The sequence below is a fragment of the Megalops cyprinoides genome, chromosome 12, assembly GCF_013368585.1.
Source record: "Megalops cyprinoides isolate fMegCyp1 chromosome 12, fMegCyp1.pri, whole genome shotgun sequence".
Taxonomy (NCBI): domain Eukaryota; kingdom Metazoa; phylum Chordata; class Actinopteri; order Elopiformes; family Megalopidae; genus Megalops; species Megalops cyprinoides.
The window spans coordinates 32,609,546-32,637,417 of record NC_050594.1 but is presented as its reverse complement, the minus strand read 5'-3'; the positions used below and the strand labels follow the sequence as shown (position 1 = coordinate 32,637,417).

At 43.7% G+C, this 27,872-nt stretch overlaps 2 protein-coding genes across 2 annotated transcripts in view; one reads left to right on the top strand and one right to left on the bottom strand.

Moving 5' to 3' along the window:
• fancm (FA complementation group M) overlaps nucleotides 1-27,872 on the bottom strand; it is an 81,638-nt gene that overhangs the window by 52,781 nt on the left and 985 nt on the right. Inside the window, exons 3-4 of the mRNA XM_036541507.1 lie at nucleotides 27,727-27,804; nucleotides 27,492-27,650 (exon numbers count right to left, since the gene is read on the bottom strand). Coding sequence (XP_036397400.1) covers nucleotides 27,492-27,650; nucleotides 27,727-27,804 — 237 coding nt within the window. The remainder of the gene's footprint in view (nucleotides 1-27,491; nucleotides 27,651-27,726; nucleotides 27,805-27,872) is intronic.
• soul3 (heme-binding protein soul3) lies at nucleotides 3,754-23,072 on the top strand. Its single transcript, XM_036543077.1, has 5 exons — nucleotides 3,754-4,334; nucleotides 18,846-18,940; nucleotides 20,632-20,773; nucleotides 21,548-21,731; nucleotides 22,085-23,072. Exons 1-5 carry the CDS (start codon nucleotides 4,079-4,081, stop codon nucleotides 22,254-22,256), a joined length of 849 nt encoding a protein of 282 aa, XP_036398970.1. The 5' UTR covers nucleotides 3,754-4,078; the 3' UTR covers nucleotides 22,257-23,072.

The following is a 27,872-nucleotide window of genomic DNA, read 5'->3' as shown; positions in this document are numbered from 1 at the left end:
AAAGAAGTGTCTGTGTCTGACAAATGCATTGCACGTACAACCAGAGGACTGCAAGCATCTCTACACATGCATGATTCAAATTATAACTGATTTCAAAGCTCGAATCTCAGAAAGTATGGTTTAGTCTTTGTGTCCCCAGTGCTCCAACACCAACTGATTCAAATCGCATGCAAGGAGCCATGAGTGCTCCTGTGAATGACAGGTACAGCCAATTGTGCTCCTGTGAAGGACTGGATATAGCCAAGTGTGCACCTGTTAAGGACTGGATATGGCCAAGTGTGCACCTGTGAAGGACTGGATATGGCCAAGTGTGCTCCTGTGAAGGATTGTTTCAGGGAAGACTTCAAAGATGGCACCCCACTGTTTCAGTCTTTTCAGCAGCTTTCATCAGATAAGAATAGTTGTGGGAAGATACTGATGATCCCAGTCAAGTCACATTACACATCAAGGCTGAGTGAACTTAATTTTCCACAGCGAGCGCTGCTCAGCCTCTGAAGTTCTATATGATTATATTTTTATGCCAGCACCTCTCAGTGGTCTGAGCACAAATATACTTTTGTTCATTTCAGCTTGCTTTTTCAAGTCCCTTCCCTTCGGCGTCATTTTGAGATGCTTGTGAAGTCAAACTTTCCATGAGGCACTTATTTGACTAAATTATGTGCAAAACACATGGCAAACAAAAAAACCCAGTGCAACTGAATATCCATATTAATTTGACCCCGAATTCACTGGCTGCTGTGGTGGATCTGACCTACTTCGAGTTTGTATAAAATACAGAGAAAGGTTAATATATAAATATCCCAGGGAAGGAGGAGCTGGCTGGAGGGGATGGAGGGAGCGGCTTCCTTTTGTACTCTTTGTGAGTCTCTGTAATTGTTCTTCTCATCCCCATTATTCAAGGCAAGGGTAGACACAATGACTGTGTGGTTACACAATTTAGCAAAGACTAAAGGTGACACAGATGACACAAAGGCTCACACCTGCTTCAATTAGCTCGGGACGCTGCCATCACGAGCAGCGAAGCATCACCCGTCTGTCTGTACAAACACGACCTGCCTGTTTCAACTGCATGGGCCTATGGGTGACCTGAAAACATTGTGGTGAAACACCTTTTTTAAAAACACCTTTTATTTCACCCCAGCTACAGGAAAACATCAGCTGGGACGTCTAACAGTAGGCGCTGACAAATTCAACTTCATTTTTCAGAGCAACAGGAGAGTGGGGGGGGGCAGGAAAACCAGGTCAGAATGTGGCTTCAATTAAGGAAAAAGGGTGCTGAGCAACAGGGAAAAAAACCCACCACTGAAATAAGGCTGTTGGGAGGGGTGCTGTCCAACAGCTGCACATTAACTGAGCTTACAAAGCACTCAGCTTCAGCTAAAACCCATTCTCCCTCCTCACCTGCATTCTGACAAAGTGACACAACTTTTCTCCTCTACATAAATAGAAAATAAATAATTAGAACCCAGTAGATAATTGGGAGCAAGAGGTTAATTAAGGAGGATGGATCAAAATAACAGTATGTATGTCCGTGTTTCCCAACCCTGCTCCTGGAGGCACACTGTCCTGCATATCTTCTATGTATCCTTGCTGCTTGACAAAATCAGGTGTGCTCAGCTAATCAAAAGTGCCACTGATGAGTTCAGTGAGGTAGGTAGAGCAGGGATAGATAGAAGATATGCAGGACGGTGTGCCTTCAGGAGCAGGGTTGGGAAACGCTGATGTATGTGACTGAAATTGTGTTTCACACCTCTAACCTAGCAGGAGAACATTACTAGAATAAGGTGCATCAAGGAGGCATAATGGTGCATTCCATTTTAACTGGGAAGTCGGAATTTCCGACGTGGTCAACTCGGGTGTGACATCATTCCCAGCTCCAACTTCCGAATTCCGAGGTAAACAGAACGCAGCATTAGTCCAGCACATGACAAAAGTTCACACAGAAAATTGTCCTCTGCATTCTTTTTTATATAGAGATAGCACACAATGCACTTCCTGATCTGAAAACTATTTTAAAGTGACACTTTAAGAATACTGTTTGAAGGAACAGACTAATATAGATTAACACAAACAGAACCAAATGACTTACCTGTAAAGCAGTTTCTGCAATATGTCTGTAATTTATATTTTGAAAAGCACTAAGCCATATATGTCCAACTGAATAAAAGATTACCAGCTGCGCAAACAGTCCCCGTAAAAAATTTAGAACATAAGACAGCAACACATCTCAGTAGGTATTACTGCAGCAGGTAAGATTTTATCATGTTGTACTTAGTGTGCACATTACTCTATACAGCTGGCTTAAGTAGGTATTAGTAAGACAGCGTAAACAGCTGTAAGGGTGGAAACCGTATCTGCTCAGTGTTCCCTGGCCAGAGGACCCCCACCAAGAGTTTTCATCTACCTGCTTTTACAGCCCAGAACATGCCAGCTTCAGTCCTGATACATTAGCTCTAAAAAAGGTTGTTTAACTTGATAGATTTGAGAGATTTATGAGGATGGTGCATTCAGACATGTTGATTTTTACAAATGCACACCCTTACTGAAACATTTATAATTAACTGTTCATGCTCATGACCAGAAGGTTTTCAGCTCTAGCGTTTCAAATGAGCCTCAGAGGGTTCAGTTCATGTTGATTGAGACAATCATGCAAATTTTCCATTGAGCACAACTGAACAGCAGAGTAAGTTGTACATGTCCTCTACTATTTTACCACTTTAAGGTTTGTAGTAACTAAAAAAGCAATACAACCAACTGGTTTTAACAGCTGGTTCATCTAAAACACACTTACAGAATTGATTGTGGCAAAAATATGCACCTGATTAATCATGAGTGTAAAAATAATAATAAAAAAAAAACAATTTTACATTCTTGGTATGGTCTTCATTCATCTGTGTTATGTATTTATTGTATTTATGGTAATTTATTTTTTGAAATTCCAACCAATAGGAGTTTGTTATTTTTGCAATGACCTTTCGTCGTTTTTGTGTCTGTCTATGATTGTGCTACACAAGAAAAACAAAACACAACACAACGTGTTGTCACGTGACTGTGAGACGCAAGACATGTGCAAGGTGAAACTCCTCTCCTTCCAGTGTAACTGCTGCTGCCTGGTATCTGCTATCTGTTGCTGAATGTAGCTCACTTGAGTGTGCCTCAATGCTAAAAATCCAAGGCAATATTCTTATATGATGTATGAACATCTCAAATACCTTATCAGCACTGTAAATTTGACTTGCATTACTTGTTTGTGGAAACAACATTTATTTAAGCATTAACTTAGAAATTCAAACCATTTTAAATGTGGAATTTCACATTAATACAATCTAATCATTTTAAGCGTAATTTAATATTCCAAGATATGTTCAGTATTGCATTGTTTCGCATATAATTGTTTGATATTCTTTTTCCAATGAGTGAAGGTTGTTTTAAAGAGACACAGCTAACGTTAATTAATTTTCTGTCCAACTTTTCAGATATCTGTCGAATATAAAATCGTACATAAATGCTAAACTGTAGGCTTTAATTTTTATTTTTCGTCAGGAAAACAATTATGACAGTAGAGCCACGGCGACGCGAACGTGTCTCTCTAACCCCGTCCATCAGCGTCCTGCTCCAGTCCTTTCAGACAACACGATTCTTGTCTGTGTGCGCGTGCATGGGCGCGCGCATAAGGGGGAGGGGCTGAATCACGTGACCGTCAGTGAATTCTTATAAACATGAAGTTCCCAATCCATGAAAACAGCGTGCACTGACAGGCGGACTCCAGGCTGGATATTTGCAGTAATCGGTAGGCATACGCATGTGAAGTATCTTCGTTCTTGCTCAGACAGGTACATATAGACATAAATAAAAGAACGTGCTTAACATGATATACACAAACACGTTGGGCTGACCGCCATGATTAGAAGAACAAGAAACTCAAAGTTTTGATATTTGTGGCTGAGCAAGGTACATAGCCAGCTGCTTCAGAGAGGACGACACCACGGAAATAAGGCATTTCGACCGCTGCTTGTAAGATCCGCGAACACAAGTGAACTTTCGTCATTTTTTTTTTAAATTCGTTACAACGGTAACAATGGATCAAGGCGGTTGTCGTTTAAATGGCGGTGGTGGAGGCGACGGCCAGGGCGGTGGGAGCGATGGGGCGGGAGGCCGACTTGGAATGATCACACTGGAAGACCTGGAGTCCTTCTCGGAGGACCAGCTCTCAGACTCGGGCAACGGGAGTCTGGAGGAAGAGGGCGAGGTTATGGAGGAAGAGGAGGAACAGGACAGACTGTTGCATTATTGGCAGGATGTGGCGAGGGGACACCAAGTGGAAGTTCCCAGAGGTAAGAGCGCTTGTGAGGGTCGGCACTCCGTAGGGACTCGTGTGTGCATCCGGACAACAGCCGCAACAAAATAATCTAAATTTACAGACTATAATAACAAATGCAACAGTTCAGTTCAGTTCAAACTCGCAGCATTTTACGTGTAATATTATCGAGCGACCTACATACTTAAGCTTGCCGATTCAGGTAATTCCGAAGACGTACAACACCGTGATCATAAGATGGATTTGAACTCCACTGATTTTACGCGCACTCGTGCAGCTGCAAGACAGCTCTCGGGTGGTCTGCCATTGAGAGAACTGTTTACTCCACGGACTATTTAATGTCTTTCAAACAGGCACGTCTCTTGTGTTGTACTGTGTTGCCGATGGTACAAACCCTTAATCCGTGGATATCCAAGCAAAACAGACGGAGAAAACGAAATCGATTTGCGCAAAAACGCGTAATGTATGCCGTGGTGTCAGTGTTTACACGCTGAAAACTAGAAACACCCAGGTGCATTCTGTGAAATACACAATCCACACATAGTATCCTGGGTTAGACGCAGAGTTTTATTTATTTATTTATTTATCTGGTACGCCTATGCATTATAGATGGCACTGCGGGAGTTAAACTGTCATACAACATATGAGAATGATATTGGAAATGTTGAAAAATACATCGCAAAACAAAACGTGAGTGACAAATCTATAAAGTTTCTGTGCATGGTTCAAACCTGATGTTGTGCATGTGCACGTACTTTTGTCCAGGACTTACTCTCAATAGTGTACCTTATGTGGCTGTTTCTGTACAGATGCATCCCTAGATTTCAAACCACAACAATGTCCTAGATAAGAGTGTCTGCCAAAAATAATACAATCTAATGTAAGATTCATTAATAACACATTACTTTAAAGCTTTAATATGTGCTGCATGGCTAGGGCAAAGGGCAAGAGACTGTACTCAATCCCCTTAGAAAAATGAATAGTCTCACTCAGGTGAATTCAGATAATCTGTTGTTTACACGATTCACTGAGTTGTGAAAGGAAACTACTGTCCATACTTTCCTGTCAAAAGTTTCAATAAATTGTACATATAGAGGCACTACACAACAAGTGGCAGTGTCCTACATTGTCTTTGCAATGAGGCTGCCTGATCCTCTATGAAACAGTCTGAAGGAGCCATCAGTCAAAATGAGCTATACAAACTATAGCCCTATTTGCAAGTATTACCATAAACACTGCTGTACATGTAGCAATCCTCAGATAATCTGTTTAAGTCTAATAAGAGAGAATGCTTTGAAAACAAAGAAAAGTCTTCTCACGTGTCTTAGCTGTACTGGTGAGAGTCTCTCATATAAGGTCTTATGAAAAGCGCTTTAATGACCTCTAACCCAGAGTAATTAGGAGGCCTGAGATTGAGTGATTATGAGCATTTGGGTAAGCATTTGACCCATAAAAACAACTACTCTGGGAGCACCAGTGTTAAGAGGATGAGGTAGGCTTCTTGAGGTACGTAAATGAACATGTTTTGCCCTATGTTTAGCTGGTTATCATTAAAAATTAATATGTAAGCATTTGAATGATGGTGGACATTGCTATGAACAGCTTGTTGAAAAACACTATGAATGGTCAACATTTTACAGTTTTCAGGTTGTGCCATCGGTGGCTTTTTCATAGATGGGAAATGCTTGCCCTTAGATTTTGGTCCTTACGCTTGTTGGGGCTTGTGTCGCTGTTTGTTTTGGCTAGGGAGCCAACAGCATGTAAATAACTGAAATGTCAAAACTGATACTCATCATGGGTACAACATGGATGATAAAAATAATGGAATATAAAATAAAAATAATGGAATTTAAAACTACTATTAAAAGAATATTTTACATGCACATTTAAATACATTTATATACAACAATAGTGCAGATAGATTCTGTTGCTTTTTTTAACTGTTGCTTTTTGTTGCTTTTTTAACTGTGTACTGTACTATGGTTACGCACCTGTAGCAAAATTTTTAAGTAGGCGTCTGAGTGCTCCAAACGTTTCATTTCTAGAGTATTGGAGTACAAGTGGTGGAAGCTCTACAGCGTAGGTAGTGTGATGTCAGGGTCAACAGCCTGGGATTATTTTTAGACCTACTCAATCATAGGCAGTGACGTGACAACAGCAGCACTTTCCAAGAGTGAGGAAGCAAAGCAAATTCAGAAATCTTCATTTGATGGAAAGTAGGCGACGTTCTGAAAAAATTCACAAAACACAGGCGGTATAAGTTGAATGTCTTGGAAAGGATGCGACGAAAAAAACAGCATCAGCCCTTCTGAGCAGAAACTCTACTGCCCAGTTTCAATCACGCATGTGGGAATACATCAGGTAATGACGCCACCCTGAAGGGTAAGGTGACACTGATTGTGGTCAGTGATGGCGTTACCACGGGGTTCAAGTTGAGCGGAAGTGATGCCGCTGTTTTGTTGTACTTGGTAAGAGCTCTCACCAAAGGTGAAGGAGAGGCACCCGGACCAATCTGCTTCTCATGCTGTCAGAAAGCAAACTCTTTTCCTGAACGCAGGAAAGGGTGAAGAGAGGCGGTGCCTCCGCTCCCCTTCTGCCGGGCGAGCGCAGGAACAGAACACCCAGCCCCAGGCAGGCAGGCGGGGGGGTGGGAGCAACGCTGTGCTGACCTACTTCCATTGCGTCTGGAATGCAGTCTGGAGGTGCTGAGCACTTTCGGGCTGCAGAGGGCATGGCCTCTCCAGGCCCCAACACAGAGACATCTCATGCCATACATCATTTAACTTCAGTGTGTGCTTGAGGTTCAAAGTGAGAGCGCAGGACAAAGCTTCCTTGCAGCTCAGCCTGTTTCCATAAGGAAAGACTCGAAGCCCTGCAGTTTTTCGTACACCTTAGACTGTGTACAAGCAAACAGCACCCTGCTTCTGTTCTGAGAGAGAAGTATAATAATGCTCTAGGCATAGGCTACGACTTGTACAGTCAATCCCCCCTGGATGAAGTACTAATGAAATTTCAAAGTCCACAAGCAAGGTATTTCTCCAATTCAGAGAAACTGAAGAGTGCACTGCAAGATCCCAGAGTGGAGCAGCCAAGGTGTGTCCTTATCTGGAATACCACTAGTGAAACCTTTCCAGTCGGTGTGTGGCTCTGGTGTCACTGGTGATGCTCGGTACGTGCATCTGGCCCCTGGAATCAATGGCGGCTGGCAGGGCGGGGCACGAATTGCGTGCTGTGAGTCTCCGGTGTAACAGAGCCCCAACACTTGATACATGGTGTACATTGTGCTGTGACTCAAATTGGGAAGAGGAGTAGAGAGGAAGTGAAGAGTTTGTTGAACCAATCAGCCATTTCTCCATAGGCACAGCTCTCCTCTACCCTAGCCCTTTCTCCAAATCTGTCAGTTTTGAGGCCCTTGCATATTGGTATGCACAGAGTGTGAGCGCACCTTTCATTTTTTAGTTTTATCTCATTTACACAGCAGGCTCAGTTCACTGTAGTTTCAAAATCCTCCACAAACTCAGCAATGCAGAAACTGCAGTGTTCCCCCTGCCCTTCATGTTTGTTGTTTGAAAGCAGAGCAAATGTGGCATATACACCAATGAGCCAAAACATTATGACCACCTGCCTAATATGCTGTTGGTCCTCCGTGTGCTGCCAAAACAGCACCAACCCGCTGAGGCATGAACACTACCCCTAAAGACCCATAAAGGTGTTCTATGGTATCTGGCACCAAAACATTGACAGCACATCCCTCAAGTCCTGTAAGTTGCGAGGTGGAGCCGCTGTGGATCAGACTTGTCGGTCCAGCACATCCCACAGATGCTCAATCGGATCGAGATTTGGAGAATTTGGAGGCTAGGGCAATACCTTGAACACTTCATCATGTTCCTCAAACCATTCCTGAACAATGTGTGCAATGTGGCAGGGCGCATTATCCTGCTGAATGAGGCCACTGCCATGAGGGAATACCACTACCATGAAGGGGTGTACCTGGTCTGCAACGATGTTTAGGTAGGTGGCACTTGTCAAATTGATGTCCACATGAATGGCCGGACCCAGGGTTTCCCAGCAGAACATTGCCCAGAGCATGACACTCCGTCCACCGGCTTGTCGTCTTCCCACAGTGCATCCTAGTGCCATCAGTTCCACAGGAAAACGGCACACACGTGCACGGCCATCCACATGATCTAAAAGAAAATGGGACTCATTGGACCAGGCGACCTTCTTCCACTGCTCCAAGGTCCAGTTCCAACGCTCGCATGCCCATTGTAGGCGCTCTCGATGGTGGATAGGGGTCATCATGGGCACTCTGACTGGTCTGCGGCTACGCAGCCCCATAGGCAGCAGGGTGCGATGCACTGTGTTGTGACATATTCCTCCTGTAACCATCATTTTCAAAATTTTCTGTGACTTGTGCCACAGAACACCTTCTGTCGGTTCAGACCAGACGGGATAGCCTTCGTTGCCCTTGCACATCGATGAGCCTTGGGCGCCCAACACCCTGTCGCCGGTTTGTGGTTTGTCCCTCCTCGGACCACTGTCAGTAGGTACTCACCACTGCTGACCGGGAGCACCCCACAAAGCCATTTCAGAGATGCTGTGACCCAGTTGTCTGGTCATAACAATTTGGCCCTTGTCAAAGTCGCTCAGGTCTTTACTCCTGCCCATTTCTCCTGCATCCAACACGTTGACTACAACAACTGATTTTTCGCTAATGTACCCTGACTTTGACATGTGCCCTTGTTTGGAGATGATCAAGGTTGTTCGGTTCACCTGTGAGTGGTCATAATTGTTTTAGCTCATCAGTGTAGGTCTACCTGAAACCCCTTCATATTTACACTGAAGTCATCTCAGTGCATCCAGCAGACAGGAACTGAACCGAACCAAACTCAGCTGGTTAACCATCCAAATAATGTGAGCATGCTTTCGTATTTACACTATACTGTAGGGGGTGGGGGTATCTGAGGTGGCAGTGCGCTTAACTGCCAGTGATGGGAACTGACCTCTTAGCACTCTACATAGCAGCAGTGTGACTGTATAGCTACATGACCGGGTCTCTACTATACTTCCAACATTGTTCAATAACACGGAATGGGTTCTTCCTTCCTCATGTATCTTTTCTCAGACCAGATGCATTAATCTCCAATGACCTGAACTTGCTGTAAGTGCTCATTTGAAAATGCGTTAGATTTGTCCAAGTACTTTTCATGTCAGACATTGAATATGCTAAATACAACATAAAACATACTAATGTAACCACTGCATTATAAGCAACTCCTGTGTTATGCAGAGCTGCTGCCAAATGTGATAAGACCTGTGCTAGATACAGATCGTCACTGCTCACGTGTTTACAAGAAATTGACATGCTCAGAACATTGAGGTACTCCCCCACATTGTATCAGACAGTGTACAGGACATCAACAGCTACTGTAGAGTGTTTAAGCTGCTAGGGCATCAGGGATGTTCTGGGTTAAAAAAAAAAAAAAGAAAAAAATCAATGAAACCCAACTGAATCCTACAAGCCACCATAGGGTGGCTCACTGGCTTGTACTTTACTGGTTATCTTTGAAAATTTTACTAGTTACAGCAGACAACAAGCAGTATCACTTTAGTGCAGCTAGCAGAAAACCTTTGAGATCTAGGCTATGTTTTAAACACAATATTCATAGGACCAAATGTTTTATGTTTTCATCTTCAATTTACGATTTTATATTTACATTGTAATCCAATTAACATCTCTGCATTAGGGCACTGTGCAATGCTGTTGCTAAGTTACTAAGAGCTTGCGTAAGTACCCGTGCTCCACTTCTTTAATCGTGTGCAGAGATGGCTTTGTCTGGGCATTTGGGATTTACAACGTTTACAGCATTTCTCAGACATAATTAATGGCTATTCCTTGATTTACCAAATTCTGCGAAAAACCCCAGATTCCATTAAATCCTCCATTTTCTCTGCATGGCGGAATTCATTTGGACCTACATGTAGACAGTACATTAACAGCAGCACAGTATCAACACATCAAAAACCTACAACGCACACAACCTACAAACTATCCAGCACGGAAAGTTTGCAACTGAAAGTAATTTTTGAAAACACTGAATGCCATGGAAACATCGTGCTCCGAATTGTGTGACTGCACATAACGTACCCAAGCAGCCATTGTCCAAAGTGCCTATGTTAAGTAAAGAAGAAGAACTACACTAAAGCCTCTATGAACTTATGACAACCCCCTCCTAAAGATGAGTCTGAAACCCAGCCAGTGGTGTCTGGTGTTGTGTAACCAAAGCATGCCAAAACAGACACGAACATCATCAACAGCCACATTTTAAACCACTCTCTAAAGATCTTCTGGCAATACCTAGTCCATGTCAGTCATATTTCCACTGTGCTGTGATCAATTATCTGAAAAGGAATGGGGAATTAACCGAGATAACTTACTGGCAACAAGGGCCTCTCAAATCATCCTGTGGTAAGGAGGTCTATCTCTGGCTCTTTTAAGACTAAAGATGTTCAGCAAAGACAGGGAAGGTCAGTGTCCAAGACAGTGTGAAATTGTTCAGGTTCAATGCGACTTTTTGTACAGTCATGTTCTGTGGCTACAGAATCCTGGCTTCAACTCTCAAACTGGGCCACTGGCTACCTGGCCCCATTGTTTTTATTCCTGTCCAGTCATGGGAGACCCCCAGGGGAAAACGGAGAGCCTGGTCAGAGGGGCTGCCTTCCGCCCTCGTCAGGCTATGGATTCTGAACACCGAGGAGTCAGGGCTTTTTGGTTTAGAGGATTAGCAAGCCTTCCCCAGAGAAGAGAGCTACTGGGCTGCTAAATCCCATCCTGAAATACAGCATGGTCCTGGGTAGCTGATCTCTTTCCTCACAGTCGTTCTGTACTCATCCTCCTGTGCTTTTTGGAGCGTGTTCTGAGGTATGTGATCAGAGAGAGCTCTTTCCCAGCTTTGATCATGTGGCTACTGTGGTCAGTGGGACTTGCTCTATTTTAGGCCTGAGCAGGCAGCGTTAGATTGTATTTACATTTACATTTATTCATTTAGCAGACGCTTTTATCCAAAGCGACTTACATAGGTTACAGTTCTTTACAATGTTATCCATTTATACAGCTGGATATTTACTGAGGCAATTGTGGGTTAAGTACCTTGCCCAAGGGTACAACAGCAGTGTCCCAGCGGGGATTGAACCGGCAACCTTTCAGTTACAAGTTCTGCTCCTTAACCACTATGCTACACTGCCGCCCGTTAGCAAAAACAGAACACTTCCTCAGAATGTGCAGCATTAGCAACAGCGGCCTTCTTCAGTCTCGAAGTTCCACCCTGCAGGGGAAACCCAGATCTCCAGCACGACAGTCTGTTGTATATCTTATCACTCATTCCAGCGGGTAACGGAGGCCCTGTTCGGAGCAACAAAGTCCACACGGTAACATGTGCCTCATCAGTAGCTCTTTACATTAACCAGATGTTCAAATAAAATTCAATAACTCAATCTCAGCATCCCAAAGTAAACACCACTGGCGGAGTTAAGGTCAGGGGAGAAAAAAAAAAAGCTCCTTTAGCTACACTGGCTCAAGCAGTAGGGAGTCACACTAAGGGGATTGTTGCAACACCTCTGTGTCAGTAAGCATGTTGCTTGCTGTAAATGAAAAATAGATTTAATTGCCCTCAGATTAAAATATTCATCTGCTTACAGCTTAAGGCAGAGCCTTCACAGAGAGGGTCAAGTGGCTGAGACCTGCCAATTGGCTCTTCATTTTGCCGACATTGGGAAAAACAATTCCCCCACACAGAATAAGCAGATTAGCAAAGTGGGTGGGCAGCACCTCACTCCGCCACTGGCCATGCTTGCCTTCAGTGAGTTATGAGGAGACAGATGGATGTCAGAACTGTCACCCTGCAAGACAAATCAGTCTCCTGCAGCCCTCCTGTTCAGAGGCTGGAGTAGAGATAAAGCATTTTACAGGCACCAGCACACAGCAGCCTGGACTTTCACACACCTGGAAAATACTGCTTACCAAGCATTTAAGGTTAAAACATTGCTCATTTCAGAACAGCGGGCAAAAATGTGGGCTTTGAAATTTAAGTGTTCAAGTTGGCAGTTAGAGAGAGGTCTCTACAGAGTGCATTAGGAAGCACCTGAAGGTTTAACCTCCTTCTGTCCGGGTGTGTTAAGAATATTTGCAGATCGGTTTTCAGAGAACCTATGCTAATCAATGATTGACTGTTTGCAACATGTTTCCCAAGGTGAGCCCCGCTTATCTCCTTCTCTTTACTGTACTAACAAAGCCAGTTGACTTGTTTACAGTCCTCCAGTCCCTCAACAAGTCTCTCCCAAATTATGCCAACATAGAACACTTGTAAGGCATCCTTATTTTTACAAGGAAAGACAATACCTCACTTCCTGATAAAACTGTCCTAATTTCCTTATTTTAGCATTTTCAAGAATTCCATCCAGTGCTCAGTTCTGCTGGGTTTAGATGCCTCTTGAGGCGCATGAAAACAGACAACGCAGACAGTGTCTTTCATATACATCGTGAGCATGTCATTCAGAATCGCTTATCTGTCCACACTTACAATAATGGCATGCATTAAAAAATGTGGTTATGTTCATTTGGTGCATATGCCAAGAGCTAAATGTCCCCCTAGACATGAGTAGAAAGTACAGACCTCCATCATAACTGTTGGCACAGAGTCGTCCCAGCTGGCACAGCTGTCCCGCGAAGGGGACGTGGTGCCGTGGGGAAACAGGAGAGCGCAGGCGGCATGTGGGAGTCTCGCCTTGGCCTGTGGTGAAGTAAACTCTAAAATTCACGAGGACTCCTCATGAGGATTCGATGCTTCCCTCTGTGGGGGCAGCTTGGGCCCACCCAGGTGCGCACATCAGCTGCCATCAGCTTCACACCCCGGAGGAGCACAGGGGAGAGCACACTTTAACAAGGAGGGGCAGAGGACCCTGTTGTGGTGTGGTGTTCTACCCTGTTGTAACATGTATACATGCTAATGTTTGCTGCTGTGGAGAAAGCAAACGCATAACTCCAGTCCAGCTCTTCTGACCTTCAATGGGGCATCTTCCCTGCTTCTCTGAGAAAACAAATAATCCATACGGTATGTGGGCAAGCGTGACTCACAGATGCTTCAGTAAAAGTACTCCTGGGTTGAAAGGTTTACAGTAATATAGGGGCTGATTTTTGGTATCATGCAGGTTGACTGAGTTTTAGCAGTACTGGTTTACAGTTGGTTTACAGTTACAGTTTCATACTGTTGAGCGCTTCTGACAAAAAGAATTCACCCCATCCCAAGTAGATCAACGAGCTAAGGCGCGTGTTCTAGACACAGGCTGAGCCCTACAGCCTTCAAGAGCAGGTGTGTCATTAGTCAGCAATGACAAGGAACGCATGAGCAGAACAAACTGGCTGCTTTCTTCCAAGGGTAGGATTTGGTAAGTTGGCAGGGTCCCCTCGTCTCTCTGAGATGGCACTGTCTATTGGCCATCCAGCCATCCTCCAATTGGTGTGTACTCCACTGTGGTGCACTGTGGGAATTAGAGTCTAAAAAGTTTCATCCCTGTGGGGGCATAGTGTGTGTGCAAAGAGACAAGCCTTGTGTAAGAATGGCAATTCCAAAATTTAGAGGAAAAGGCAAAAAACACACACTCTGGCTCACAAACACACAGCTGAAAGACTGTTTGCATCAACCTATGTTTACTATCCACTACTGCCCAACATGTTTGCCAATTTCAACAACTGCATGAATTTTCTCATTGAAAAGGTTCATTGGTCCCTTCTCAAATGCTGCATCCAATGTCACTGGGAATACAACAAATGAACAACACAGTGACTCGAAAGGCACTGCATTTAAAGTTTTAGGCCTTTTTAAGATGCTTTTACTTACAACCAAACTTTTTTTGCAATTAAAACAGCTTTCCTGTACTTCTCTCATTGTGCAGGAATATCAATACTGACTAGAGCCTGACGGATACAGGATTTTTAAGACCGATACCAATTTTGATATTTGAGGATTTGAAAATCCGATAATGATATATTGGACAATTTTTTTTCCCAGAAACACATAACATAAACAAAGATTTTCCCTAACATTTGTTATGTGTAGTCATTTAAGAGTCCTCATCAAGATAACATGACATAATGCAGTTTAAAAATGAACTTGCTTTATTGTCATAAACAGTACTTTGAACAACAGTACAACAAAATATATTAAAGTTTTGATAAATAAGAGTCAAATTTTTAAAAATACAAAAAAGTTAATAATATATATATATATATATATATATATATATATATATATCATGCCATCTTAAACTATGCAGCAAACTGATGTAGTGACCTAAGCCGTTTTCACACGTGAACTACGGACAAATGTCTGGAGAATCGGGTTCGGAAATTGGCCAGGAGATTGTCCGTGACAGATACGTTCTCACATATTGGAAATATTCCGGTTGGTTTAGGCGAGGGGCGGCGCCTGAGTAGAGCGTGCAGGAGGCAAGACATGACGCAAAAAGTATGCTGCAGAAATTGCAGTGGCTGTATTCGAAACCGCCTACTGCGTACTACACAAGTATATACTGTATACTGCATGCTATTTTTCAGTGTAGTACCCAGTATGCGACCATTAATGATTACATTTGTAGTATGTAACATTGTCGCGTGAAATCATTGTGAGTTTAGAAACATCCAGTTTTAGATTTCCTCGTGGTATTTTCCAGTTAGACGCCACTTGCCTTCTCAAGAGTGAAAAGTATTGATGAATTCACAAAAAGTATTCTAGAGTTGAAGTATTTTCAGGTTCTCTCATTTCAATGTTTTACCTTTTGGTGGTACGGGCACATAATGTGGCACAGAGGAGGATAAGGCGAACATAGCTATTGTACTTTTGGGTAGCCTATAAAAAATATCACACATAGCCATCCAAATGGTACTACTGGTATACATAATTTATTATTAATTATTAGGGGTGCAGCGGATCACAAAACTCACAGTTTGGATCGTATCATGGTTTCTGAGTCACGGATCGAACCATTTTTCGGATCAGCGAAAGAGAGACAAATGGAAAACAAAGTAAAGCAAGGAACTTTTGCCCATGGTCTTAAATGAAAACAACATTCAAGATGTCCAATAAAATCTTAAAATAAAATATTCAATACTCAACTGTTGAGTGCTTGCTCTGCTGTTCTTAGGCTGTGTCCAAAATCACTCCCTATTCACAATATAGTGCATAAATATATATATATAGTACGCTTGATCGTTGGACTTAACTGCCAGCTAGCTAGCTAACGTTTCAACTAATTTGAACAGATGAAGCTGGGTGCTAGTTCTTTATGTTAGCTAATGATAACTAGATAGGTAGCGGTATAAAAAAAAAAAAATGTTCATACAAATGTTCAAATAAACTTGCAAACATAAAACTGTATCCAGAAAATTATTAATTTACTGTAACACTGTGTGAGTGAACAAGTGATTGATTTCAGAAGCAGCCTTCGCCTTCGCAATGCTTCTGCCAAGTAAGGTTGCTAGTTTTTAAAATGGCGCTTGTATTTTTTCACTGCAACTCTGCATCGAGATTTAGGGAATTACTACTTTAAAAAGTAACAGCGGCAGTAAAACTGTATTTCACACTATTATGGTTAAACTTTGCAATTAATCCGCTGTTTGCATGCATGCCCAACCGGGGTGGGGGGGGATCCGTGGTCCGTTACACCACTACTAATTATACATTTATTATACATTTATTATAACAGGAAGGTAAAGTTTTTGTTGTTCGCTATGTAATGTTAGGTCACCAGTTCACCTATCACTATTAGCTACAGTTTAGCTAGCTACTAAACGGATAATAAACTACTAACCAACGTTATTAATCATCGTAAGAGACAAGTTTTGCCAGTACAGCTATAGCTAACTATCTCTGTAACGATCGTTGGACTCAAAATAACATGTATTTGGACGTATCCGCAATATCAACGAAAGAGTAGAAAGAAATATACAGGCAAGCAGAAAAGAGCATGAAGCAGATGTTTGTATTTTTCCGGTTTCGCGCCAGTCGCATGACAGAAACGTCATCAACACGCCCACTCGCTCGCTGTGAATTCTCCGGCAAATTACCTGCTCTATTCACACATGGACTCACTCCGACATGTGACGGACTTTGTACTAGGGAGCTGGCAGAACAAAGTCCGTCTCATGTCCAGTCCGACTGATTTGGATGTTTGCGTTCTCACATACAGCTCCTCTGGCTAATGGCTAGATAAGTTCTGGCTTCCAGTGCATGTCTGAAAGGGGCTCTAGAGTAAACGCTGCTGTTGAATGCATATGACACTACATGACTGGCTGCAACTAGGGCTTGCGACTTTGGGATTTCATACTACACGTTTGAAAGAGAAGCTAGATAACTTTGTTTGCCTACCAAGCCATGTTAGACACTTGTTCAGCTCACATTTATTTACGTGTCCCCTCTTGTTTAACCCTTTCGCATGTAACTTATTTTTTATGCTATATAGCGCGCGTGTTAAATTACATGGTTTATGTTTTCATTAGCGCTATTAAGATTCTCATAGTTTTCAGTTAGCATTTGCTATAGTTAAATTGCTGTTTCCTCAAAGCTAAAATTAGCTAGAATTTCTCCAATCTAGTGTTCTAATCGCACCAGTTTTAGTATATGCGTTAAATAGCTAATCAGACCGGTGTTACCGTATGCACAAAAGGGTTAATAATTTCCAATGCACCGACTGTAACTACAGACATGCGAGTCGCAGATATATTTACCATTGCTTCATTTAGGCAGAATAAGTTAAACGCTATAGCTTAACCACTCATTAACGTTAGCGGTCTTCCACTGATAAACATGGCATTAGCTAGCTTTGTGGGTAACCTAATTTAGCAATGGACAGTGTTATAAGCTGCTGTAAGCGATGTTGCCAGGGAATTTTTAGAAGTGACGAGGGAGAAATGATAGGACCGTTGTTTGTTTCCTCGCTAGAACTGCCACACTGTTTCATAAATAAACCTACAATCAAGTTTGTCAACAGCTTAGCCTACACCACTCAACTACTGTAACGTTAAACGTAATTTTGATGTTTGACTGATGGTACCAGCTTTGATGTTACCGCAGCAAAACCAGGCATGGCTGACATAAACGTCAGCCTTATGTCAGTCTTATTTAGGCTAAGAGGAGAAGTGATGGGGAATAATTATTATTATTTAAGTAATGTATTTCACGTGACAATTATCAATTTACCATGAACACAGATGATCTCCATCGTGGGGTACTCTGCTCGACTCTGCTTAGGTCAGCTGATTGTTGTGATTTGTGGTGTTCCAAACACGTGTGTTGCTAACAGTGGAGTTGCAGTGTGGTGTCTCTGGTGGACAAACTACGCAACGACAACACTCATAATATGGTAGAAGGATCCACCTTCCGTCTCTCCGTTTCTTTTTTAATTGTCATTTATCAGCCGTTATAAACACTGATACCGATTTGTCTGCAATTAGTTCATATCGTGCGATAACATCGGCACGCCGATATATCGGTCGGGCTCTAATATCGACTCATTTTACGTACTCTCATCTGCTGGATGCATTGCTTATTTCAGTTTCCCTTGCACACAGAATTCGCATGTTACACAGAAGCATCCCAAAACAGTCATTCAAAAGATCTGGCTCTTATTACTGCATCTTTCCAAAGCACTGCTCTACGTGTAGAAATATAAGAAAACTATGAATTTACAACAATTGCAACTGAAAGCTCTCAGTAATTGAAATGAATCAACATTTTTACTATAATGGGCTGTTGCCATATTAATAAGAAACATTTGTTTGGCAAGAAATGCGCACACACAAATTATTACAGTACAAGAGGGTTATAATTGCCTAAACACTGATGTGTCTGCTTTCCCTGTTTGTGTAAACATTTACATAAGACTGAAAGGTAACATTTTGATCCAGATCACAAAAAAAGTTATTCATTTATGATGAGGACACATTAGCAGCTTAGGTTTGAATAGGTTTCAGTTGAATTATTTTCTGAAAACGAACAATTTCCTGCAAACACTGTTGTGCCAATTTGATAAAATTGGGTTGATTTTGGAAATAATTAATGGTAAATAGATTGGCATAGGCAACTCTATTAAAGCTTTCTTTCATTAAAGCCTGGTCATTTTTAGACTTCAGCCCTCCTGTGGGGAGAACACTGCTTGCCAGAAGACCCTACAATTATTATGATTACTATTGTTCTTATTATTGTCTAAGTGATTTGCTTGGTAGAGTCTCTTATCCAAAGCTACTGTCATAGCTTGCTGACAGGCACAACAGCTGTAACCTGGGAACAGAAATGGTTACCGCGCAGTTACAGGCAGTGATCATTACCACAGCAACATACCAGCAGTGATCCTTCATTTCCTTCTGGCTTTCGGTGCGGCCTCGCATGCCAGGCAGAAAAAGTGGCCTCTCCCTGGCTTGTGTCCTGACCCGGGTGACCCTAAACGCCCTGTCCCTCTGTGACCCTCTCCTCAGATATGGCCACGCCCATCCAGCAGCTGACCACAAACAACCAAGGCACTCACGACCGCGAGAGCGTTCCCTTCACCCTCATCACGCGCAAGGAGAAGGTGAGCCTCCGCTGCACCTCCTCTGTGCTTCATGGAATAAGACCGCACTGCTTTTTTGCTTAACCTCACGCCTGCCAGCAGGGGACATTTGTCTCAGCTGGCTCCTATGGGTTGATGTTGTGGCGTCAGTCAGACTGTCTTCTATGCTGGACCAGTCGGGGAACAAGCATAATACCTTAAATTACTGTCATTCTGCTCTAATCCTGAGCTTACTCACAAGGGTTACAATTTTATACAGCTGAATATTTACTGAGACAGGTCTAGATTAAGAACCTTTGCCCAAGGGCCTAACAGCAGTGCCCCAGCAACCTACTGGTTATGAGCCCTGCTCCTTACCACCGCCACACTGCTGCATATTATTGTCCATCCCAAAACTCACCACACAGCTTTGGGAAATGAGGGGGAAGGGGGGGAGAGGGAACAGGTAGGGCCATAACAGAGACACTGTTAGCATCAAAAGCAACAGGATGCACGCCGCAGCAGTGAGCAGCCCCTGCATAGAACATCTGTCTGTGTTGTACAGGAGAAAGCAGGGGTGCGGTCCAGGTCACGGCGCACTGCGTGACAGAGGCTTACAGCTTGCACACGCACACTTAGCTTTGACATCACAATGTGCTCCTGGGTGGATGGACTCACATTCCATTGCGAGGACAGCAGCACAGACCCTGGCACTCTCCCTGTCTTCGTTTTTTTTTAACAGTGTGCAGCATCATCCACAGACACTTGCAGCATCACATCTTACGTATAAGCCTGTACCCATTTATGCTGCTTGCTCTGAACTGTAACCGAGTTTTAGCTCCTTGCTTGAGATAACGAGTGTTGTGTCCTGGGACACCAAGCCAGAGCCCAAAGGTTACTTCTGCACTCCGGTCCAGCAGTAGGCGAACGTGATCCTGAAGTGCCGGAGAAGTTTCAGGGTTTTGTTCCATCCAAGCTCTAAATTACAAAATTGGATCAACTGCCCCGTGGGGCTGCCATCCCGCTGATTTTGTAGGTCCCGGAATCACCATTCAATTACTGAATTACGTCCCTGAGCACGTGGTCAACTGGGTCAGCTTGGCCGAATAAGTTGATCAATTTTACGTTCGAGCATTTGGGTGGAACAAAACCTAGAAAGGTATCTGGCACCTGAGGCCCCCATCTGCCTTCCCCCGCTTCCTAGCGTCCACACCACATGCCTCACTGAACACATGCTTTCAGCCTCTCTGAAGCTCCTGTTATTTCTGCCCTCTGCGTGCAGAGTTCAGGGAGCGCACTGAACTGTAAATACTCTCTCTGTTCTAACCCAGGGCATTGGCCAAGAGGTTAAAGGTCACTGCATCAGCTCAGACTGAGGCACTCCTGAACTGACTGGCAAGCGCCCTTTCGTGCGAGTGGAAGCCATGTTATTTTAAACAAAGCAAAGGCTGTAAGCCACCTAGTCTCCTTTAGGAGGTATAAATACGACGGCATAATAGGCTTACCTCAAGCCAGGGCCTGTGCAGGAAGAGGATGGGAAGGGGAAGGAAGCATCAGGGCGGGGCTGTTCTGAGCTCATCACCTTGGAAACCAGAGAGCCAGGGAACTGCTTGCCTTCATACTGAAAATGCGCTTTTTTTGCTTCTCCACCCCCCACTTCAACACTGACCGGAGATGTTTGAATGAGTGCAAGCACAGTCTAAGCCTGCTGATCTACATGTGTGTTTCTGCAGTGCGGGGAGGTGCTCTATGAGAAGCGCTGCTATGAGAAGGCCTACTGGGCCTGCATCACGGTCCACGAGGACACGTACGAGCAGAGCATCTGCTACGGCTTCATGAGGCTCATGCGCTACATCTGTCAGCAGAATTCCTCAGGTGAGTCTGCCTCAACACCTCTGTCCAGCAGGGGGAGCACTCCCAACAGTCACTACTGCCCCAGAAACTAGTAGCACTCAGTAGAGCACAAACTTTTGCTTTTACACAGCATCCCTAAATTTCAATCAGTGCCTCTTCCCTTAAGTTCCCAGTTACATCCAAATCCATCCTAAACATTTTCACTTCCTGTTTGCAGCCAAACAGATGCACAGATTAACACACAGGGGGGCAATCACATAATCTGGGCTCCACCTACTGGTGACAGAAAAAAATTAAAAATGAATTCAACTGTACTCAACTGTCAAATGAGCCAAGGGCCAGTAGAGGCACCCAGGCAAGCTGTGGGGATCGCTACATAGTTACATGGAGAAAAAGAATAAAAGTTCCACTGTACACTCAACTTTGCCTGAAGCTGTACCTACTATGGTTTATGCTTCCAAGTCCATTCATGGTCTTGGTCCCCATGAAATACCACTAGATAAGGTACGAGGGCAAAAACTTCATTTCAGTTCTTTCCTGCTCAACAGGATTTCAGGATAGTGTATACACTGGCAAACTGAGACTTTTCCGGAACTTCACAGTGTAGCACCTTAGAGTAAAAGGAGTGTAAGTGTAATTGAGACCAACTAGGCTAGGTTACAGGCCACACCCCATTACCTTATAAGGGCATGTTGGATTTCCTGTTTTATGAATGTGCTGAGGCTCAGTTCCAGTCCACCTCAGAGGGGGCTCAGGGTCAGGCCTCCCTCTCATGACCCTCCCTCGTCTCTGCAGGCAGCTACCTCGGACTGACCATTCCCATTGTGACTGTGGTGCGCACGGACGAGGCGCACTCGACCCTGTCAAGGAGCGTGACCGTGGCCTACCACCTGCCCACCTTCCACCAAGCCCAGCCTCCCCGCCCACATGATGCAGAAATCACCATCGAGGAGTGGCCCGCCACCATCATCTACACGAGGTGAGCATGGGGTGAGGGGGGGAAGGTCCAAGCAGGGTTCCCTTCTCTCTGGAATTAAACAGCAGCTGCAGGACCAGTGAGAGGGTCCCCCTCACATCACTGTCAATCTAGAACCCCTCTAATTAAGGCCTTGTAATTTGTGATTAGTGATCAGGACTAAATTAGCTACAGACATAGAGGTCACATAAAGGTCATAGATCTGCATGTGGCAGACAGTGCCTGAAGCTTAAAGTATAGTTATAATGCACTACAGACCTGTCTGTGGCAAACACTTCCTAACTCTTAAAATACAGTTAGCATTTTAAATCTAAGCATGATGTCAAGAGTGTGACTCTTGGTTCGTGTTTTCCCAGGCCCTTCGCTGGAGCCACAAACGAGTACACCATAATTAACCAGATCGGCATACTGGCAGAGATACTGGATTCCCCAGAGCTGTGCCTGAACGACTCCTTCATTGTGGCTGGCTACACCAACCCCGCAGCTGCCAACCGACAGAACGAGATCTGGTTTCTGGAACGGCCCTGAGCGGGCCTCCCCATCACCAGCCGTCCTCCCCTCCCCCCCCACCCCCTACCTCGTCCATCCTGCCGGACCGTGAGCTAGAGAGATTGCTGCGAAGGCCACGATTCCAGTTTTGTCCAAACACTCAAAGTGTGACCTGGGGCATCAGGAGCAGTTAGAGCCTCCTGACTGCTGTCCCTCTCCTGCAACGTTTTGGGGGAGAGGGTGTCTCCTCAGTTTTTTGAAAGTGGTCGGCTGTGACCCTTGCTGCCATTACTGCTGTCCCCTTCAGACCGTCACTCAGAACTGGAATCCTGGCCTGCCTGTCTTAAAACTGACCGGACAATCATTCAACCTGCATAGCTGCTTCGATACGTTACAGGGCTGCTGTGATGACCACTGCTCCACAGTTATTACTACTGATGTCCTACTTAAGTAAGGCTGGAGTCAATGCTTACTGATCAGATTCAGTTTGTATGGAGCCCGTCTGGCCATCCCTATACACACATACACACACACACTTAATATGTATCAAATGCAAATAGAGTGAATGTATCAATGTGAGAGAAACAGGAAAAGAAGCTGAGAATCAGAGCACTGATTTGCTGCATGACAATCGAGCATCTGCATCCCATACTTCTCCATGTTCCTCACTGGAAGAAATGCATTCCTCGCTTCGGAAGCCATGTTCCCACACAAACCACAATAGACCTCTCTAGCTCTGCACTGTTCCAGACGTCACCGCGTGTCAATGTTCATTGCGTGTGCACTACCTGTAAGCTACCTGGCACCCTAGCAGCCATACTGGAAAGGAAGACCTTGGAACGCAGAGAGAATCATATTCACACTGATAAAGCTATTTTTGTTAAATATTTTTGTTAAAAAATAAAAATGTTTTTCCACGTCTTTTAGTAGGCTTTAGAGTTCAATACCAAATAAACTTGAGCAAAGTGTTTCAGTTCAATACGAACACTTTCAATGTATTTTTTATCTCCTGTATGATTTTTATGAAGAAACTAATGCTAGACATAGAGGTTTTAAATAGGTGATAATTTTATGTAAAACGCAGCATCCTGCTGGGTTACTCGGTTGGCCCAGAGCTTGTCTGCGTAGGTTCAGCTGAGAACGAGGGGCAAACTCAGAGTTCACAAGAAGAGCACAGTGTTAAAACCATGCCAACAGTGGAACAGCTGCCACTCAAAACAGACCATTTGCAGACCACCTCCTGAAAGAGTCCCATGGATCTGAGTCAGGCTGCCGGCACGCCCCTCCACCAGGAAGAATGAATCCCCTAAGCTTTTCACCTGTCTGCTCGTGAGCCTCGGCCTCCATCTGCTCGACATGTTAGCATAAGCTACTGACCCACCGCCGCCACTACGAATATGTAACGGTTGCATCCGAGGTGTAGCCGTTTTCAGACTGCTTGAAACAGAATAACCAATGTGGACAGATGTAGTAGTTGTGCCTCATGCCTGCAGAGAAATTACAGTCCCTTTTTAAGCACTGCTGTCTCACATGCATGCATTAGAATGCTCCTTAGAAAAAAGGTCACCTTAGTCGGTCCAGACCAAGCAATTTCAGCTGCAGTTTAACATCCTGATCTCTTCACCTTCCCCACACTCAGGCCTGAGTCTTTTGAAGACGACTGGATTTCTCACAAGGGGAGGTCACTGTAGATATGTGTTAAATGTTGAAGTACATGATCGCAGGAGTAGGTCCTGCTGGGCCAAAAGCTCTAGAGGAGCGGCTTGATCTCGCAGCGTTACGCACAGGGCTGCTACTCGCTGAGTGGAGAGAGGGCGCCTCTGTTCTGGAACCTCCAGGTGTTCTTCTCCACAACGTCTCTGTGTTTTGTAAAAGTGTGCTGTATAAGATGTTTCAAAATGAAGTACAGCAAAAAAGAGCTACTGTGGGTTTCTTGGTTGTTTTTGTTAATGTCTGTCCTTTGTGTTCTTCAAAAGGAAGTAATAAAATATTACAGTCAAACTCTCTGAGAGAAGCTGAGAGATTGTCTCTGTAGTGCTGTGTACCCACTCTTGCTTCATTCAAGAAAAGTGAATATGTTAACGAAGGGATGACACCTCTACTAGAAAATAATATGATAATTCTTTCAGTCGTTTTAGTGACACTTTCATATTGTTAACCCATTTATATAACACCTTTTATAAATCATTGGATCATTTGAGGTAAAGGTCTAGACTCAGTGGTGTCCACTCCCAGTCCCACAGATCCACCTGAAACAACAGCTAATTCAAATTCCCATCCGATCAAATGGCTCTATGTAATTAAGACCAGAGCCAGAATAAAGCCAGAGGATGTACTTAAAATGGACATCACTGCCCTCAAACAGGGTCACAGCTATGTCCCAGGGGGGCTTCAAATCCATGAGCCTCCACAGCCTTGCAAAGCCTTCCTCCATTTGCCCTCCAAATCCTGCTGCCATGTGGATCATGTGATGAGGAGCACTGCATGACCTCACAAGTCAAACGGGACAGGAGGTTGGCCTGAGGGTGAGAGCCACTCCCGCCAGGTCCCCTGCAGCGCCATGGGATTACCGGCCAATGACGACTCACCTCCTACCAAAGACGCACAGAAAAGCACCTCTGAACTCATGGTGGCCATTACCTCTGAATGGCAGAAAACGCCAACAAAATGAGCAGCAAGAGAGCGTGGGACTGGCTCCTGCCGTGTGCAGGTCCATACAGTCTGTGTTTCTACTAGATCATTGTGTGTCAAGATTAATACTCCGTCTTAAACGAACACACTGACAAAAACACAGAACATGTGAAACACTGGTACATGCAATTCCCTGTCTGTTTAAACAGAGTGTAGGCATCACCAGATTTCAGATATTTCCCAATATCCTCCACCACACCAGAGACCATCTGCTGCACTCGGCTGTGGAGCAGATTTCTGCCTGACTGGACATGAGTATTCATCTACGGATGATGCTTTGCATTACAGTCATTGGTAGGTCCTGTAAAAATACAGTCTGTAATAAGGGAACCATTACTTTAACAGCCCTGAATTATCAATGTTCAAATTATGAATTATGACTAATTATAATGAAATAGATGTGTACTGATATAGATACTGCAAGGTATCCTCCACTGGTATTTCATTTCTTTTTTATCAAGCACAAAAAACACTGTTTTCATGTATAAAAGACACTTCTAACACAACTACAACACAGATTAATGAGGACTGGATGTGCTGAAACTGTGGCACTAAAGTACATTATTGCCATTTAGCAGACACTCCTATCCAGAGCAACATACAACTATATCCATTCACACAGCTGTACCCACATCATGGGTTAAGTACCTTGCCCAAGGGTAAGGCATAAACTTAGCAACTACGCAATTTGTAAGCCTGTTCTGCTAAACTCTCCCGTGGACAAAAAAGAGGTTAGAGATGCCATACAATAAGGCTAATTAACAAATTGAAGGTATGCCATCCCACTGAGCATCTGCAGTTCTTAAAAACCATCTGTACTTCTTAAAAACCAGCTTTATCAGAAACTACATTTCAGTCTAGTTTTACAGAATAATCCACATGCCAAACAGTATGTGAAACTGGGGAAGTTTATAGGACCGTATTTATTCATTTAATCCACTCCTCTCCTACAACAGGCTGGTTCTCTCCCAGTGAGCTTCTCAAACAGCACAGCCACCCATCTCCAGACTCACTCATTCACTCCACAAAGACATTTCACCAGAGGGATTTCAGTAGATGTTTGGAGCACAGACATGTCTCTTATGCTCCATGTTTTACTGTGAAAAGGATTAATACAGATTTCAAATTGCAAGAGGTAGCTGCAGGATGTGGCAGGGAGCTCAGTGGCTCAGGTACAGCCAGGGAGATTACAGTCACATTTCACATTATTTTACTGCTGAAATTAACATAAACGCCTGCTTGATTCAAACACTCAATTTCTAAGAGAATGCCACAAAACTAACAAATGGGATTTTATGAAACAGATCTTAAATGTTCAATTAGTTAATGAGGTCAGTATATTCTCACTATATTCAGTATATAATTCACATAATATGCTTACTCTAAACTGACAAACTGGTAATGTAAAAAAATGGGTTGTCTAAGAGCTCACAACCCACTTAATGAATGAATGCATTTGTGTTTAAAGAACCCACAAAATGTACCCTAAGTCCTAACATATATTCAAATGTGGAATTTTTAATGTATATTAAAATAACAGCATATACACCTGTCAGTGCAGCGTTATTTGATAAGGGTGATTCCCTGTGGAAGGGGTGTAGCATGTTTTTCTACATGCATCTCTTGATCTTCATCTCTCTGCCAATGGGGGGGTCTCCAACCTAGCTTGCAACCCACTATACCCAGCTATAATATGTGAGGCTATGGAGTAATGGCCATGGCACAGGACATAAGACCTACAAGTAAAAGACCTGTTTCATTTATACACCAAGTCCCAAAATGTTACTGATGCTCATTTGCAAAAAAGAAAAAAATGCAGGATCAACCCAAGTCTTAATTTAGGAGTGAGGCCTTACATCCTTCAGCAGGCAGTATCAGAATGTCCGCTTCACCTGCTCATCAGTAAAACTGCACCCAGTCACTGAGCTGCTCTCAAACTGTTCTTTTTAAAGCAAACCTGAACTCAATAATCTTGTTAGTGACCCACGACAGTCATTTTCAAAACTCTCAGGTGGGTAAAAGAAACATTCAGATAAATATGTACTTGAATGACTCTTAATTTAAGTCCTAAAAGCTCATGAGTGTCTTTCAGTCATATTCTTAAACTTAAGATAAACTGCAAGTAATCCACCATGTTTTACACACTATAGTGCAAAGAAGATTAACAGATATTGTCCCGATGACTTGTCTTTAGCATTAATTAGATTTCCGATTAGATTACAGGGGAAGAAACAAGCAACGCTTGTCTTAAAAACATAAGAAACAAGGAAATGTTGCGACAGTACTGAACTGATGAAACTTGAGTACCACTGACAACAATATTGACCACCAGGTGGCAGCATTAACACCAACACCATCAAGCGTTCAACCAACACAACACCTTATCAAAAACACAGTTTGAAAAAAAGGATTTAAACTGATTGAGAGTCAACATGTATGGGAAAATTCTCTCTCTTTGATATACTCCTCATAAACTGTATTCCAATAATTTTAATCCTCAGTGTCCAATAAGCTTTTACAAATTTCACTAAGATAGTAAATTATCTTTCAGCAACTGGCTGTATAAAAATCCCATGAGCCTACCTGCAGGTAGCGGGCCTGGTAGCCCGAGAGCATGTCCCCCAGGGGAACCACCGCTTTCTCCAGGCTGCGCTGGTGCGAGTGGGCCTGGATGTCTGGGCTCTCCTCAGAGCGCAGCTCTATGTGGGAGATCAGGAGGTTGGAGATGACCTGCTGCACCGCCTAGAGGGGGGAACAGAGTTAGGACTGCGGCTGTTTGGAAAGGCAAAAACTGTCCTGTACAGGCGGTGCCACTCACTGCAGTGTCTCCCCCTGGAGTGGCACTCAGGGCCAAGATGCGAAACTGTTCGGTCTGGCTTCGCAATTCCCGAACCACCTGGAGAGAAGTATACAGGTGTGCATTCAGACATAGGAGCACCGATACAATACCACCCACACTACTTA